General features: G+C 44.7%; 1 protein-coding gene across 4 annotated transcripts; it reads left to right on the top strand.

Annotated features, from left to right (window-relative positions):
• The first annotated feature begins 1,641 nt into the window (after window positions 1–1,641).
• On the top strand, window positions 1,642–17,942 carry RUSF1 (RUS family member 1). Of its 4 annotated transcripts, none has more exons than XM_083378113.1 (15): window positions 1,642–1,820; window positions 4,180–4,337; window positions 5,729–5,806; window positions 6,323–6,437; window positions 7,434–7,479; window positions 8,461–8,493; window positions 8,670–8,775; window positions 9,819–9,920; window positions 10,032–10,102; window positions 11,122–11,306; window positions 11,899–11,956; window positions 12,243–12,313; window positions 13,973–14,131; window positions 16,030–16,107; window positions 17,555–17,939. In XM_083378113.1, exons 2-15 carry the CDS (start codon window positions 4,188–4,190, stop codon window positions 17,647–17,649), a joined length of 1,347 nt encoding a protein of 448 aa, XP_083234239.1. In that variant the 5' UTR covers window positions 1,642–1,820; window positions 4,180–4,187; the 3' UTR covers window positions 17,650–17,939. The 4 variants fall into 4 exon arrangements, with proteins under 4 accessions (XP_083234239.1, XP_083234238.1, XP_083234237.1 ...); XM_083378112.1 differs by having other exon boundaries at window positions 1,692–1,820; window positions 4,175–4,337; XM_083378111.1 differs by lacking the exon at window positions 1,642–1,820 and adding an exon at window positions 1,892–2,167 and having other exon boundaries at window positions 4,175–4,337; window positions 17,555–17,942.

The following is a 17,942-nucleotide window of genomic DNA, read 5'->3' as shown; positions in this document are numbered from 1 at the left end:
TAATTTGTGTGTGTGTGTGTGTGTGTGTGTGTGTGTAGGTGTTTTGTTTAGAATAGCAGTGCTGAGGTAGGGAAGAAGAGCAAGATCTACTAGCGCTCTGGAATAAGATGACAGCATTCATTCATTTTATGTATATAGCCTATATTCGTTCAGAAGCTGCATACGGAGCGCTCCCTATTTTTGCAGAATCCAATCTGGATTCGGATTCCTGCTGGAGCCCATCCTAAGGAAACTTATTTATGTTAGACATTCCGTTAGAAGTTCCCTAAGGAAGGGCTCTAGCACAAGTCCGAAAGCTTGGAAGACTAAACCTCTGGTCCCAGTGACGGACCCAGATTGGACCCTGCAACATTATCCTGGGACACTCACTCCCTATATTTCTCTGCCACAATAACCCCGTGAGAGAGGTTTAGCTACAAAAAAAACAAAAACACAATTTTCTTAATGTCACCCAGTGAATTTTGATGGATGAAGGGAGATTTGAACAAAGCCTGCTCCAGCACCAGCACTACATCAGCCCAATGGCTTAAATCTTAGCGAAGAGGAAATCTTCGAACACCGGGATGGATAAAAAACAGTTGTTTATTGCTGAATAAAATAAGCAATAAAAAGTAACTGTTTAAAGTATATCTACTTAATCTAAGCTTTCGCTGGTCCTCTGCCAGCGTCATCAGAGAAAAAACATTGAAGGTTTGAAAAACCGTTGGTAAGCCTGTTTGGTTCCGCGCTCGGCCGTGTGATGGACCTTGCTCTAGCCCAGGGGTAGGCAACCTCGGCTCTTTTATGACTCATGGATTTCAACTCCCAGAATTCCTCAGTCAGCTATGCTGACTGAGGAATTCTGGGAGTTGAAGTCCATGAGTCATAAAAGAGCCGAGGTTGCCTATCCCTGCTCTAGCCAATTGCGATTGTTCTGACTGTCTCACATCGCTTCCCTTGCAATCCGGTCTTACTGTCACCTTATTATGATCTTTCAGCAATAAACGACTGTTTTATCCATCCCGGTGTTCGAAGATTTTATACTTTAAATATATATATATCAGAAAAATCAGAAAAAGGTGCCTGAATAACAGGATCAACAACTTTTTCTAATGAGCATATAGTTTCTAGCTAATTTTTGTAGTACTTCAATTTCGGTTTTCTCCACTGTTCACTTAACTGATGTTTATTAGATTATTTTTTATATATTAGGCTTATTTTATCTGGGAATTTCTGAGATCCTCAAAGGCACTCAAATATTTTAAATGCGAAGCGGCAATATTTTTCTTTGCTGTAAGCGTCTATTAGGGATGTTTCATGCATTCACTTTTAACAGGTTTTTTTTTTCTTCCTTTACTCTCAATCTTGATCCGTCAAACACATCTGTAGCTATGAAAAAAAAATTTTATAGAGAAATGTGAAGTTGTAATTGGAGGTTTTTCAACTAAACCAAACTTAAACCTAAACCTAAATAAGGGGTCTTCAAACTTGGCCCTTTTATATGACTTGTGGACTTCAACTCCCAGAATTCCTAAACCTAAACTAAACGGATGGGCAGACGACTACATTTCCCAGAGATCTCTAAAAGAAGAAGGCGCGACAATGAAATGAAGCCGGGTTTGCAATTTGGCCGTTTTCTTTGGTTCCCCCTGCTGGACGAAAGCAGCGTTTACAGTCGCTGCCCGCTGGAGACGCTTTTGCGGATACATTTTCTGCCTTAAAGACGTGGCTAAATGTCTCCTTAGGGAAAGGGAACCGGGCGGTTTGGCTATAAAGCTGGGTTCCCAACGCCAATCCAGGCAGGAAAGACGCGGACTGTCGTCATCATCCTTTCTGCAAAGGTCTTTCGCTTCTTGTCTTTCACGATTCTTTGGGAAACCGACATTTAACGTGCAAAGCTTTCACGGGCTTAGGGGGGTGCAGGAAGCTGTTGCAAGCAGTATATTTGAACGCATTTTACTGTGCGCTTCTTTACATTTATTGAAGTCAGTGGGTCTCATGATTAGATAAATGGATTTAGAATGGCTGGATGAAACCTTTAGAGACGCGTCCTTAAAATGTTTTTACTTAAATGGAGTTCTAAAGATCGCAATAGCGCTTAGATTTATATACGGCTTGATGGTGCTTTGCAGCCCTCTCTAAGCAGTTTACAGAGTCAGTATATGGGACATCTTTCCACCACATTCGGGTGGGTAGTTAAAGCCTGAGTTTTCACAAAAGCGTGCTTGTTGACAGAGGATGCGTGTGTGTTGAAAAAACAGATGCTGGAAACGCCTGATTGTGTTGAGTGGGACATAATCTTATGCAGAATTTACTTGGGAGGCCGGTGTGTGGTGTAGTTGGTTCACATGGTGTGGTAGGATGGAGGGTTTGTTGTCACTGTGTGTTGGGGGGAGAGAGCAGGGGGGGGGAGGCTCAGCTAATCTCAATGTACACATGTTGTACTTTGACAATAAAGGTTTGTTAATTGTTGCATTGGCCCCTTGTTTGTGCACTACCTGTAGACTAAGTGATCTTTTAGGGGTGGCTAAAGTACAACTTCTAGCAGTTCTCTGATAATATGACCAACGGTGAACACAACACAAGCACATGCTGTTCAGGAGAAACTTCCTGACAGTTAGAACAATTAACCAGTGGAACAACCTGCCTCCAGAAGCGGTGAATGCTCCAATAATGGAAATATTTAAGAAGAGACTGGACAGCCGTTTGTCCGAAATGGTGTAGGGTTTCCTGCCTGAGCAGGGGGTTGGGTAGATGACCTTCAAGGTCCCTTCCAACTTATTATTATTATTATTATTATTATTATTATTATTATTATTATTATTATCATTACTTCAGCAACTTTAAAATATTCTCCAGCCAGGCTAGGGATTTCTGGGAATTGAAGTCCATACATTTTAAGATTGCTGAGATTTAGAAACACTGTTCTACTTATTTTCCAACTTCCCTGTTGTAAAAAATGGGTGCAGCCAGGAGCATACCATTTCTACCATTAAATAGGTAGAAAACTATCCAATTAAAGGCTTTTGGGTGGATTGACCACAAGCAGCAAATTTTTAACTTTTATTTATTTATTTGATTTATATGGCCACTCATCTCTGACTCTATATGCCTAACCAATATTAAAAAGTAAATAAAAACAAATATATAGACACGCGCACACTATATATGTGGGTATGTAGATATGTTTATGTACGAGGGCAATTAGGAAATAAACCTCCATTTCAGCATGTCCAAGAAATAGCCGAGGTAGCGACGCCTGTCCTATGGCGCCGTGCGCAATAGTTCAGCAGGCAGTGAGGAGTGGAAGGAGAAGCTTGTGTTGCAGTTGACTCGTCCTCTGGAGATCAATGGAAGATGAACTCTGCCATAGAAAATCCTGCCCAATGTGAAGTGCATGCAGTAATACGATTCCGTGTGTGCGAAAAAACTTTCGGCAGCTGCGATTCATCGGGAACTGTGCAATGTTTACGGTCCAAACGTGATGAGTGAAGGTGTCGTACGTCAGTGATGTCGCATGTTTAAAGATGGACGAACTGACATGCACGATGAGGCAAGGAGTGGCCGCCCATCTGTAGTCAGCGCTGAACTCGTGCAGGAAGTTGACAAAAAGGTTGGTGAAGTCGGTCAGTTCTCGATATCTGCTCGCCCGCACACCACTAGACGCACCCAAGAACCTTTGAAGCAGTTCCTTTAGGATGTTTTTGATCACACACACACACCTCCATAGCTCAGATTTGGCACTGACCAACTACCCCCTCTTCAGGCACACCAAACAGTGGCTTGCGTCGCACTGCTTTGACAATGACAATGCACTTCAGGATGCTGTTACAGGGTGGCTTCATTCCCAGGCGGGAGATTTTTTTTTTTTGTAGAAGGAATTTCAAACCCCTTAAGATGTTATGACAAGTGCTTCAATTTGAATGGCAATTATGTTGAAAAGTAATGCAATGTAGTTTTCTAGCATGTATAATAAAAGTTCTGTATCTGCGAGTGTCTGCAATTGATAACCAAATGGAGGTTTATTTCCAAATTGCCCTCGTATATTTATGCAAACTTTCCGGATTGCTTGAGTGATTGCTTGCCTGTCTTGGAGTGGATCTTGAAAACTATTGTCTTGCATGATCTAGTTAGGCAAAGATCACTTTTTTTTGAGTTACAGTGGCACTTGATTAAGGCTGCATATCTTTAAAAGTTCAGGCACAATCATGACTGACTTGGAGATTCAGACACTTTGCACGGAAAGTTATGGCTCTCGATTTGCTCGGCGTTACCAGGCCTTGCCGAATGGAAAGCTAAGCTCCGTGACAGACATCCCTAAAGACTGGCACCTTAATTCATTTCATCATATCTTCATGGTGAGTAAACTGTTCTGGTTTTAAAAAGGTTTAGATCAGAGTTTCCCAACCTTGGCAGCTTTTAAGATACATGGACTTCAATTTCCATGCTGGCTGGGGAATTCTGGGAGTTGAAGTCCACACGTCTTTAAAGTTGCCGAGGTTTGGAAACCTTGGTTTAGAGCAGGGGTCTTCAGACTTGGCCCTTTTGTGACTTGTGGACTTCAACTCCCAGAATTCCTCAGCCAGGCATGCTGGCTGACGAATTCTGAGAGTTGAAGTCCACAAGTCATAAAAGGGCCAAGTTTGAAGACCCCCTTTTTTAGAGCTTAGAGAGCTACTTGACCATGAGGGATGCACAAATGATGATTAAAAATAGATTCAGTAGATCTGATTCTCCCCAGCCATACTTCTAATAATTTTCTCACGGCCCTTCAAAGAATCTTACAATTTGACAACTTTTTTAAGAGATCTGTGAGTGAAAGGCAAGTCATTGCTTTCAGAAGTGAGGTGGCCAGAAAGGCCCAACAGAGGCTTCACTTTCTCAGGGTCTTGCGGAAGAACAGGGTAGAACAATGGCTTATGACCCTCTTTTACCAGTCTACTATAGAGAGCGTCCTCTCGTATGGTATTGTGGTTTGGTATGCTGGTCTGACAGCCGCGGATAGGAAAGCATTACAGAGGGTGGTGAGCACAGCACAAGACATTGTGGGCTGTCCCGTGACACCACTGGATGACCTCGCCAGGGCTCATTGCCTTGGAAGAGTGAGGAAGATTCTCAGGGATGACTCACACCCTGGACGGTATCTCTTTACTCTCCTGCCATCGGGTAGGAGATATAGGAGTATAGCCAGCTGTACCAACAGGCTGAAAAACAGCTTTTATCCATGGGCTGTTAGGCTTTTGAACGGGAAATAACTTTATGTATGATTGACTTGCGAGGCCGGTGTGTTGTGCAATTAGTTCACATGGTGTAACAAGATGGTGGGTTTGTTGTCACTGTGAGTTGTGGTGGGAGGCTCAGCCAATCTCAATGTATACATGGTTGCACTTTGACAATAAAGGTTCATTCATTCATTCATTCATTCAAGTCCCAAGTTCTCAGGCTGCACAACTGTGAGTCAAATAATTATTTTACAATCTTGATGACTATGGCCAGGGGTCCTCCCCATCTAAAAAAAATGGGTGCTGGTGAGTTGAGACACCCTTTCCACTTGGACTTGCGTGGGCTGTAGGATTTGTGAGGGCCCTTGCTGGGCCAATGGCAGGTGAGCTAGAGAGCACCAAGTACAAGAAATTAATCAGTAAAGCGCTTCATTGGGGAGGAGAATGCAAGCAGATGGGCAAAAATGAGAGGGGATCCATGGGTGGCTCCGAAGGAAGAAGGTGCTCACCCATTCTCTTTCCTGCAGTCCATCTTCCTGCCCCAAGGTTATCCTGAGAGTGTTAGCACGGACTACCTTGCCTACCAGTTCTGGGACACCATCCAGGTGAGAGAGAGGGAGATTCCTGTCTGAGGGGCAGGGTTGCTCTCTTTCCGTGGGATCCTTGAAGCTCAAACCTTCCTTGTCTTCTCATGCAGAAAGGCTGCTTCTCTGTCTTGGGATCTGTAGAAGAGCCACTTTTTGAACAGGGGGCTTGTTTTGATGGGATCTTTGGGGGCGTGGGTTTGGGGGGGGGGTCTGTGAGCTAAGAGGAGCCCCGGGTGACGAAGGCAGAATGCGAAGCAACGGATGGAAACTAACCCAAGAGAGAAGCAACCTAGAACTAAGGAGAAATTTCCCGACTGGGAGGACAATTAATCAGTGAAGCGGCTTGCCTTCAGAAGTTGTGGGTGCTCCATCTTTAGACATTTTTTTAAAAAAAGAGATGGGACAACCACTGGTCTGAAGAGCAGGGGGTCTGTTATTCTGTTATTCTGGTGATGAACTGGGCCCAGAAGTCTCCTTATCCTGTTCCAACTGTTACTCTTTCTCTTTTCCTCTGCATCCCCCATCAACCTGCAGGCCTTCGCAAGCAGCATCACAGGGACACTGGCCACCCAGGCAGTGCTGAAGGGGGTGGGGGTCGGGGACGAGACCTCCACCGTCGCAGCTGCCGCCGTCACGTGGATTCTGAAAGGTGGGCCTTGCTTGAATTTCTCTTGGTCTTCTCTTTTCATGGTGGAGGGCCTTTGTCCACCAGCTTCCTCGCTTGTATTCTGGTGCTGCTTCTGTTGACAAGTCCTATTTCTTGTGCCACCAGACACCCCCCCCACCCCCCCCACCCCCCCGGCCCGGAGAGCTTCACCTCTTTGTCCCTCTTAATCCTCACCCAAAGTCATGGGCTCCCAAGGCTGAAGTTTAATAACTCTTCCTTCCAGCTTCCTTGAATCTAAACTCAACCCAAAATTAGTGTAATGGCTTCTCCAACATTCATCGTGGTTTGTTTTAATTCTTGTGTGATTTCATTACGAGGCAGCGCAACTGGTGAATTCAGCTTAAGTTCAGTGAAGATGTTTGACGTCGTAAATAGTTCATCCTTCACAAATGTTAAATCCAGAAGTCGGTCGTTGCATAATTTGCCTGTCGACAACAAATGATTAGATTCATCTGCCACCCATCTCCCTTTTGAAGCAACTCTGGGGTTATTGTGCCATTTACGTGATGATTATTTTATTATTTTATTGATTAAATTGATTTCTACTGCTATATTCTCGTAGATGTAAGTCTGGATCCATGATACTTTATGCAAAGCACATAAAGCACTGTGAACATTTGGCCTCTTGCATGCAAAAGTTGCATCCGTGTCTATTTATAAATATGCTGGGTATGATGGCTGATTAGATCTCAATTCTTTCAAATAATTGTTCCTTAAGTTCGAGGAAGCCTAACGGTTGGCTGTGGTATATAAACAATTAAGCTGCTTGCATGGAATCTGTGTTTTAGTTGGGCCTGGAGTCCCTGAAGCCACCTTGGTCCCAGTTTCAGGTCATCCTGTGTTTAAGCTCCTCCCACTTTCTTCTCCTCTAGCTCTAGTAGGAGGCCTGGTCTCAAAAATCTCTCCTCGTGTTACTTTTGCGTTTTCATACTCTGCCCTGTGTTGCCATGCCAACCATTCATCTCTCTTCTGTGACAGATGGCACAGGAATGTTGGGCCGAATTGCTTTCGCTTGGAGCAAGGGGTGAGTCCTTCTCTCCTCATCTTGGATGGGGCTATCTGTATTTCATTTATTGCTCACTCCCGCCCCCCCCCCCAAATAAAATAAAATAAATCAAACTGGCATCTATGATTCAAGCATCTTCCCTTTGTGACACCTTCACCACATCCTGGGAGGGGGGCTGAGACCTAGTGATGGGTCTAAATCAATCCAGGAAATTTGCTGGATGATGATGATGATGATGATGATGATGATGATGATGGAAACTAACCAAAGAGAGAAGCAACCTAGAACTAAGGAGAAATTTCCTGACAGTCAGAACAATTAATCAGTGGAACAACCTGCCTCCAGAAGCTCTGAATGCTCCAACACTGGAAGTTTTTAAGAAGAGATTGAACAGCCATTTGTCTGAAATGGTATAGGGTTTCTTGCCTGAGCAGGGGGTTTGGACTAGATGACCTCCAAGGTCCCTTCCAACTTGATGATGATGATACTAATAATAATACTACTAACAATACTACTACTAATAAAAATAATAATAAAAATAATAAAACTTTGCAAAATACATCAAGAAATTGCAGCTTCCTGCAATAACTCCAGCAAAGCTACAAAAAACTGCACTACTCGGAACATCTTACATTTTAAGGAGATACTTGGTTGATACCTAGCATGCTGGCAGCAACCCGTGTCAACCATTAGTGCCAGTCAGTTTGAGTGTTCAGTTGACTGAGGTTCATGCTTAATGAATAAAAGTTTAATAATAATAATAATAATAATAATAATAATAATAATAATAATAATAATAATAATAATAATAATAATAATAATAATAGAAGACTTGGGAACTTGGTGGTTTTCTAGTCCAACCCCCTGCTCAGGCAGGAAACCCTATACCCAGGATAAGTGGGGATGTGAATCTGAAGCATTCCTGTGATATTCGATCACACCTAAACTTGATTTTTAAACCCTGTTACTTTTTTGCTTGTTTTCTCTTGTCTTTTCCAGGAGCAAACTGGATTGTGATGCTAAGCAATGGAGGTAAAAGGAGATAAGGCCTTTCCTTCAGTTTTGACTTCTAATTAATAGATCTCATGCCCAGTTTTAGGTACACATTCATACACGATCACAGCCAGGCATTGTACCCAAAAGGTACGCTTGGGGTGGGCTGATTTATTTCGACTTTTGAGCGACTTTTTTTCAATACCACCATTTAGGCTCTTCGCTGATGTGCTCAACGACGTGGCCATCTTCATGGAGATCGTGGCGCCAGCTTTCCCAGCATGCTTCACGCTCATTGTCTGCACCAGTGGCTTTTTTAAGGTGAAAAGCAAGAGTGCAGAGAAGGGGAGATGGCCATACAGGTAGTCCTCAGCTTACGACCTCAATTGAGCCCCACTTTTATGTCGCTTAGCGAAACATCCATGAAGTGAGTTTTGCCTCGTTTTGTGACCTTTCTTGTCATAGTTTTTTAATTTAATTTAATTTAATTTAATTTATTAATATTTCTATACCGCCCTTCTCCCGGAGGACTCAGGGCGGTGTACAGGGCAAGAATAAAACACAGAAATTTACAAAAGCTAAAAAATAATTAAATGCATGCCCGATTAAAATACAATTGATACATAGTAAAACCCCAATAAAAATAATAAAAAACCCCACCAATCCCCCCTCAGGCCAGGCCGGCTTGCTCGAACAAGTATGTTTTCAGATCGCGGCGAAAGGAGCGCAGATCGGGCGCCGTCCGGAGCTCAACCGGTAACTGGTTCCATAGCAACGGGGCGCCCACAGAGAAGGATCTCCCCCTGGGGGCCACCAGTCGGCATTCTCTGACCGGTGGCACCCTGAGGAGGCCCTCTCTGTGGGAACGCACAGGGCGCAGGGAGCTTGATGCCGGCAGCAGATGTTCCCTGAGGTACTCCGGCCCCATGCCATAAAGGGCTTTGAACACCATTACTAAGTTGCTAAGTGAATCACCGCAGTTGTTAATTTAGTGGCATGGTTGTTAAGGGAATCTGGCTTCCTCGTTGGCTTTGCTCGTCAGAAAGTCACATGACCCCAGGACACTGCACCCGTCATAAATACGAACCAGTTGCCAAGCATCCGAATTTTGATCACGTGACCAAGGGGAGGCTGCAGTGAATGTAAGTGTGAAAAACCATCACAAGTCACTTTTTTCCACTGCTGTTGTAACTTTGAACAGTCACTGAATGAACTATTGTAAGTTGAGGACTACCTGTATTAAACTGGAGTAAAAGCAACAGACGGAGATCTCTAGAATGGGGAGACTGAATCTAAAGGGCCGGTGGTGGAGAAGGTGACAGTTACAAGCACCTTTCTCTCCTCCTCTGTTCTCTTGGTGTCAGTGCATTGTGGGTGTGGCTGGAGGGGCCACCCGTGCGGCTCTCACCATGCACCAGGCCCGCCGGGACAACATGGCCGATGTATCAGCCAAAGATGGAAGCCAGGTGAGATGAGGGATCAAAGAAGCGACACCCAGCCCTTGACGTGGCCAAGTGGAGATCACGAAGGACTTCTACTCTGAACCAACTTTCTTCTAAATTTCTCCCATCCTGTAGGAGACACTAGTGAACCTAGCTGGCCTTCTCTTCAGTCTCTTCCTGATTCCTCTTGTGGTGGACAATCTCCCGTGAGTTGTATGCTGTTTTTTTCATTCTCTCTCTTCTCTCGCTCCCTGTCTCTCTGTCTGCCTCCTGTCTCTGTTTCTCTCTCTTTCTCTCTCTGTGTCTCTGTCTCCTGTCTCTGTTTCTCTCTCTCTCTCTCTCTCTCTCTCTCTCTCTCTCTCTCTCTCTCTGTCTCTCTGTCTCTGTCTGTCTCTCTGTCTGTCTCCTGTCTCTGTTTCTCTCTTTCTTTCTGTCTGTCTGTCGGTCTGTCTCTCTGTCTGTCAGGACCCACCCCAAACCACGTCTTAGGAAGACAAAATTCTTGGAGTCAAATCTATTCCAAAAAGAATCTTTACTATGACATGCTTGGTTGTAGGAAACGAGACAGGACTTAATATTATCCCACGAAGTAAACCCTTATAAAGAGTTCCCGGTTTAACCCCCCCTTAACCCCATTTGGTCAGTCCCCCATCCTTTCTCTCGTATCATCCATCTCGTGGGAAAAAGGAACTTAGGACCCTTCATGTTTATTGCTGTCTTCCGTGACAAAAGCCAGATGCTAGCCCCCCCTTTTGTTTCCCCAGTTCAAAAGGCTTCTCCTTTCCTTTGAAATGCCTAATACCAGTTCAATACACATCCATTCTCTTCTCTTCGGGAGATGGCAGAATCCATGGAATAATGTTTGAAACATTCCATTTATGAATATGATATAAATGGATTCTGACACTGTCTCTGTCTCTGTCTGTCTGTCTCTCTTTCTCTCTCTTTTCTCTCTGTCTCTCTGTCTCTGTTTGTCTGTCTTTCTCTGTCTCCTGTCTCTGTTTCTCTCTCTTTCTGTCTGTCTCTCTCTCTGTCTCTGTCTCTGTCTGTCTGTCTCTCTGTCTGTCTCTCTCTCTCTCTCTCTGTGTAGGCCAGGCTGATTGTGAAGGAATACTATACAAAGAATAAAGGAATGGAATGGTGAGGGAAGGAGGGAACGGGGAGAGATGGGAAAAATAAAATTAGGGATGGGAAATCTTCTCAATTCTCCTTCTCTTTCCTTCAGCCTCACCTATGCCTTCTATGCTCTCTTCACCATCCTCCATCTCTACGCCAACTACCAAGCAGTGCGGGCAGTTTGCATGGAGACCCTTAACCGTGCCCGGCTCCATCTGGTCTTGCAGCATTACTTGAAGTGGGAAGAAGTTCCTGGCCCTGCTGCTATCAACCCTCAGGAACCCCTTCTGCTAGGTATCTGAGGTCTCGTGATCCCAGGCACCTTATAGTATCATGTCCAATGTTTCTGTTGGTAATAGAGTAGCCCTTAGTGAAGGGATGGCTTAAAAAATGGTGTGTCAGGCATGGGACTGTTTTCCAGTTCTTCTCCTAGGAGTGCCAAGAGTTCATCTGAGAAGGGAGGTTTACTTCGATCTGATTTTGGTAAGAAATAGCTTTGTTCAAGTTCTCATTTGCCATTAAGCTGGTCTACCACTCCGGATGAGGATCGTGGGTGGGGATTTGCCAACTCATGGAATACACAGGGTAGACTCACCAGATCTGAGCTGCAAGAATCACTAGATGGCAGCAAAGCGTGAGGGTTTTTGTGCCGCCGTGCTACCATCTAGTGGTCACCAGATGTTTTGCAACTGTGGTTGGTAAATCCACTATGTTTTACTTTTCGATGGAAACCATGAAAGTTCTGCAAGTTTTTTTGGGCACGGGTGAGTAGCTACTTTGGTAGTGATGGAGTTCATGCTTTACCACTTAGCCAAGTCTTCCACCACATGTTCAGTCAGTGTTCTTTGAATCAAGGGTTGTGACTCAATTTTTTTTTTCAATGTAGGGTTTCGTCAGCAGCTCAAGATAACTCTTGGGACTCCTCTTCATACAGTGACCTCCAGGTGAGTTTCCTCCATTATTCTGAGAAGGCCGAATGCATGATTTAGCCTTTTTGAGTTGAGTTTTATCCTTGATCTGAGCTGTGAACAAATACAGCAAATGGAGCCTATTTTACGGGAATTGAGAAATGCCAAGAAACATGGCTACTCTTAACTGGCGCTGAAAATGCAAACGTTTTTCTCAGCGCTGAAAATATTCTTTGGGAGACTGAGAAGAGGGCCCTCCCAGCCTCAAAGCATCTTTCTTTAACTTTTCCTTATTTGTATGTTTTTCTCCAACCCCCATCAGGGTTGCTGACTTCCAGAAAGCTCTAGAAGGCAATGCTTCAAATTACTTAATTTTCTTCAACCGACCAGCAGGTGGGTGTACGATCATGTTGTAGGAAGATGTGAAGTTAACTGACCATAATTTCTTGTAGGAGAAGGAATTTCTGGCATGGAAGATAGGTGTGGTGTGCTGGGCAGTCCTGAGCTGGGATAAGGGAGACCTGAATTCAAGGCCCCACGGGACGTTTGCTTGACTTTGGACCAGTCATCGTTTCTCAGTCCAACCAACCTCATGGAGTCCTTGGGTGGAGATCTTTGAGTTCATCCTGGGCTTCCAGAAGAGATACATGTTATAGTTAGTAATACAGGTAGTCCTTGACTTACGACCACAATTGAGCCCCAAATTGTGGCCGTTAAGCAAGACAGTTGTGAGTTTTGCCCCGTTTTATGACTTTTCCTGCCACAGTTATTAAGTGAATCACTAGAGTTATTAAGTTAGCAACTCAGTTGTTAAGCGGATCCGGCTCCCCCATTGACTTTGCTTGTCAGAAGGTCACAAAAGGTGATCACATGACCCCGGGACACTGCGACCATCATAAATACAAGCCAGTTGCCAGCTGAATTTTGATTAGGTGACCAGGGGATACTACAATGGTGTTAAGTATGAAAAAAGGTCATAACTCACTTTTGTCAGTGATGTTGTAGCTTTGAATGGTCACTAAACAAATGGTTGTAAGTCGAGGACTACATGTAATCTACAGACGTTCCTCAGGCACACTGGTTGGGCATTGAAGTCCCAACGCAAACGAAGAAAGATTATATACTCTTTGCATGCTTTCCTAATTTTTAATTGCCGATTTTGTATTGTTCTTATTCCTTGACACACAGATGAATTATGATTGTATTTGGAGATTTGATCTTTGGAGTTGTTGGCCCCACAATTTATTTTGAGATATAAACTACAAGTAGTCCTTGACTTAGAACAGATCATTTAGACTTAGGACCGTTTTTTCACCCTAACAACAGTTGCAGCATTCCCATGATCACATGATAAAAATTCAGATGCTTGGCAACTGACTCTTATTTATGACGGTTGCAGTGTCCTGGGGTCATGTGATCACTTCCTGCAACCTTCCGACAAGCAAAGTCAATGGGAAAGCCAGACTCAGTTAACAACTAAGTTATTTAACTTAACATCTGCAGTGACTCACTTAACAAGCCTGGCAAGGAAGGCCATAAAATGGGGCGAAATTCACTTTAACGACTATCTTGTTTGAGAATAGAAAGGCGACCGTAAGCAATAGCAATAGCACTTAGACTTATATACCGCCTTCGCAGTGCTTTACAGCCCCCTCTAAGCGGTTCACAGAGTCAGCCTATTGCCTCCCAACAATCTGGGTCCTCATTTTACTGACCTCAGAAGGATGGAAGGCCGACTCGACCTTGAGCCTGGTGAGACTCGAACTGCCTGCAGCCGGCAGTCAGCAGAAGTAGCCTGCAGTACTGCATTGTAACCACTGCGCCACCAGGGCTGTAAGTTGAGGACTTCCTGTATAGCGAGGAATATATAGGTTGTCTTTCAGAGCTCAACAGTGTTTTGACCTTTATTCAAGATGAGCTGTCCATTTCACTTTTCTTTTCTGGACTTTGATCCAGAATCATATTGATCTGGATCTGAAGTGTTCGCGAGAGGGAGCCCATCCAGAACCTTCCCATGCCTGCCTGTGCGTTGACTCCTCTCCTCGTCTGCAGGGCTGATCTCCATCCTGCTCCATCGGCAAGCAGACAGTGTGGATGTGATTAAAGCCTACACCCACGCCCTTCTTCTAGAGGCCTTACTCTGTGAAGATGTGGAAACCTGTGCCTTGGAAAGAGGGTCCCTCCTGAATTTGCAGCATCGATTATGTAAAGGTGATGACCCGGGGAGTGAATTTGGAGGAAAAAACAAATTGTGAACTGGGGAGTGTGTGTGTGTGTGTGTGTGTGTGTGTGTGTGTGTGTGTGAAACGCGTCATAACTTGGTGAGACTGGAAATTCACATCACGGGTTCTTTTCTGGCATGTCTCATTAGAAGGGACTGAGAAGGACATCTCCTGGTGGTCCCCATTGTCTGTGACGGTGGGCATCCCTTTTACTCCAGCACATTACAGGTAGTCCTCGACATACAACCGTAATGGAGCCCGGAGCTTTCCTCAGCGCTGTGCAGGCTGTGTTAGCAAAGCAGAACGGGACGCTTTGTCGCTCGGCCATTATGGTGCGATTCTCGGCCATTATGGTGTGATTCTGGAAGCAGCAGCCATGTTCCCAGCTATTCGAATTTCCTGCGGCTGCTGGGAGTGTGGTGGTCACTTCCTGAATCAAGCCACAGGCCCACACAATGAAGCCATCTATTCCAGCGCTGCTGAAAGCACCGGAGCTCTACAAAAGGTAAGTGAGGAGGAGGAGGAGGAGGGTGTGAGGCCTGATGGGGTGGGAATCAGGCCTAAGGCCTGTGGGAACCCAGTGGGGGAGGGGAAGGCCTATGGGAACCTGGGGGTGGGGGGGAATGGGGGAAAACAGGCAGTGAAGCTACAGTGTCTCTGTGGTTGGTTGTAAAGGTGAACAACTATAGTGGCCATTACTTGGGGATTGGCTCATAAGTAGCTTTTGAGGGGTTTATTCCACCACATTACAGATAGTCCTTGACATGCAACTGTAATGGTGCCTGGAGCTTTTTTTGGGGTGGTGGTAGTGTTCCACTGTAACTATGATTGTTGCCTTAACAACAATCACTTGTGCATAGTGTGAGATGCACAGCATGGCCCACTGCAGTTGTATCCTCGTATTTCCCCACAGCCCTCTGCCAGTGAGATGTTTTCAGCTGCCTGCCTCAGATCTAATCAGTTGAGAAGAGGCTTGCAAATGACGGCCAAGGTGTTTGCACCGCCTTCCTCAGGTCAATTGTATTCCTTGCAACCGACACAATTGCTGTCCAGTAGGCCTTTTCGAGGCAGGTGGGGCCTATGGGAGACTGAGGAGATTGGGAGATGGAGGTGGCCATTTACCTCAGGCTATCCCAACGGCTTTGGGGCAGGGAGAAGAGGGAGGTTGCTCCTCATAGAATGATACTTGGTAAGGTAGGTGGTTGGTAAAGATAGTCCTCGACTTACAACCATTCCTTTAGGACTGTTTGAAGCTACAACGGCACTGAAAAGAGTGACTTACAACTGTTTTCCAGGCTTACAACCGTTGCAGCATCCCCACGGTCACATGATCAGGATTTGGATGCTTGGCAACTGGCTCGTATTTATGACGGTCGCATTGTCCTGGGGTCACCTTTGGTGACCTTCTGACAAGCAAAATCAACAGGGAAGCCAGATTCGTTTAACAACCGTGTTGCCGACTTAACAGCTGCAGAGATTCCCTTAACAAGTGTGGCAAGAAAGGTCATAAAATAGGGCAAAACTCACTTAACACTATTGTCTTGCTTAGCGACAGAAATGTTGGGTTCAGTGGTGGCCATAGGTTGGGGACTGGCCTGTAAACGTCCTGCTTATGTTCTCATTCTCTCTCCTGCAGCGTTTGGAAAAAGTTGTACAGTTCCCGACAAGCCAACTTGGACCTTGTCTGTGAATTAATCTCCTTTGCATTTATACTTCCAGGGATTCAAGGAGAATAACTTTGCTTCTCTTCCATTTACAAAGGGTTTCTCCCTGCCCCCCCCCCCCAGCGTGCGATTTTTCTCCTTTTCTCTCCTTTGTGCCAAGCACAAATCTGCCGCGCAAGTTTTTCCTCATGGTTTTTTTTCTCTTCCTTTTTCTGCTTTTCAGAATCCGGTCAAGAGGATCCCAGGCTAAATTCCGAAATGCATCAGTTCTTAGATAGGATATTTCCCAAATTCCTGGCAGGTGCGTGGTGGAAATTTAAATTTCATTTAAATCCTGGATTCAGCACCAAGCTAGCTCAAATCTCACTTTTCAAAAGGCTCTGCCCACGAAGTCAGTCTACACACCTTTAAATGCTTTTTTGATGTTCAGTTACACAGTTCAATTGTATAACTGTATATTGGCATTGTATTGATGGCCAGGGACCACTCATGTTGGGGAGGGGAGAGGGCTGAGGGTCACAAGAGGATAGGGTCATGTTCATGTGGATGGAACCATGATCAATGGGAGTTTGAGGGGGTGTTTGCTCTTTAATTAGGATAATGCCTGTTTTGGTAGCTCTCGTGTGTTTTCCACCTCAAAACAGTGGGCAATGATGCCATCAGCTTTTAGCAGGTAATCAGAGTAGCCTCCAGTAGCCACAAAAGTGTCGTACATGACCTCTGAGGTCACACTGCCACCCCCACCCCCCCAGTGCTGACTAAAAGGGAAAGATTTAAATCAGTTTTTCTCAACCTTGGCCACTTGGAAGTTGTGTGGACTTCACCCCCATCATTCCTCAGCCATCACGGAATTCTGGGAGTTGAAGTCCACGCATCTTCAAGTAGCCAGGGTTGAGAGAAACTCATGAATGCAGCCCTAAAGAGCAACAAAAGATTCCAGAGTCCTTTGAAGATATGAAATCATCCTTGTTCAAAGCTTTTCCCAGCACCTCTGGGAGTGCTTCTGAGTGTCAGTCACAGCTCTGCCCAATTTTTTTTTAAAAAAATTAAACCAGATATAGGAAGTCCTCACTTAACTCACCTTTTGTTCGGTGACTGACAGGAGAGTTACGATGGGTCCTCAAAGTTGCAGGCATCCTTGGGTTCACGTGAATGTCATTTGTGACCTTCACTGCTGGCTCCTGACAAAGTCAACGGAGAAGCTGGCGGAAGTCACAAGTCACAGTCTGACGTTGTACTTCGCAACCTGTGGTGATCCGCTTAATGGCCACAGCCAGAAATGACAAACTCCCGTTGTGCCAAAAGTGCTTTTTCAGAAGGCAACTGGGCTTTGTTTTTTTTTTTCTTCAGGACCTTTTGCTTCTCATCCAAGGTCAGAGCTGAAGAAGCTTCTTGGATGAGAAACGAAACATCCTCAGAGCAAAACAAAGTCCAGTTGCCTTTTGAAAAAACACTTTTGGAACAGCCATGACCTGCATGACTGAGAATCTCCACAGACAATCTTGCGTTGTAATTCGAAGGTAGTCACATGATTTTTTTTCAGTTAACAATCTAGTCACTTTGCGACGGAGTGGCAGATCCTGTCGCAATGGGTAAATGAGGACTGCTGTGGTTTTTGAATTTCTAATGCTCTTTATACTTGTACCTCTTGTACCTTGCCCAGAAAGATAGAAACCAAGGTTAGGGTGCAGCGTTTATAGATATACCCAATCCTTTCTGTTCACTTTGGGTTCCCTTCTGCTTCCAAGGACTGACATCCGCTGGGTGGGTAACCAGTCGGAACCTCCTGGGCTCCGAGGAATGGCGGATGGAATGGCTCAGCGCTGAGAAGAAAATGCTCTGATTCTGATTCTGGAAGAATTTTTATGCCAAGAACCTGATTTATTCAATCATAGAAAAGGTGGGGGCCCTGGTTTCCTTTTACAAAATCAACCGTAGATTTGGATTTGCCTTGCCTCAGTTTACCACTCCTTAACTGTAAAATAAAGATGAGGTACTGACAACATAAGATTTCATTTCTTTCCAATTATTTTGTTTAAAAAAATGTGATGAAGTGTTTACATATTTTCCTTTCGGGGGGTGTTAAAGCTAATATATATGTATATATATATATATGCTTCTCCCACATGCTTCTCC

The sequence above is a fragment of the Vipera ursinii genome (genome assembly GCF_947247035.1).
Source record: "Vipera ursinii genome assembly, chromosome: Z".
NCBI lineage: Eukaryota > Metazoa > Chordata > Lepidosauria > Squamata > Viperidae > Vipera > Vipera ursinii.
Note: the sequence above shows the minus strand (reverse complement) of the source record. Positions and strands in the feature narration are given on the sequence as shown.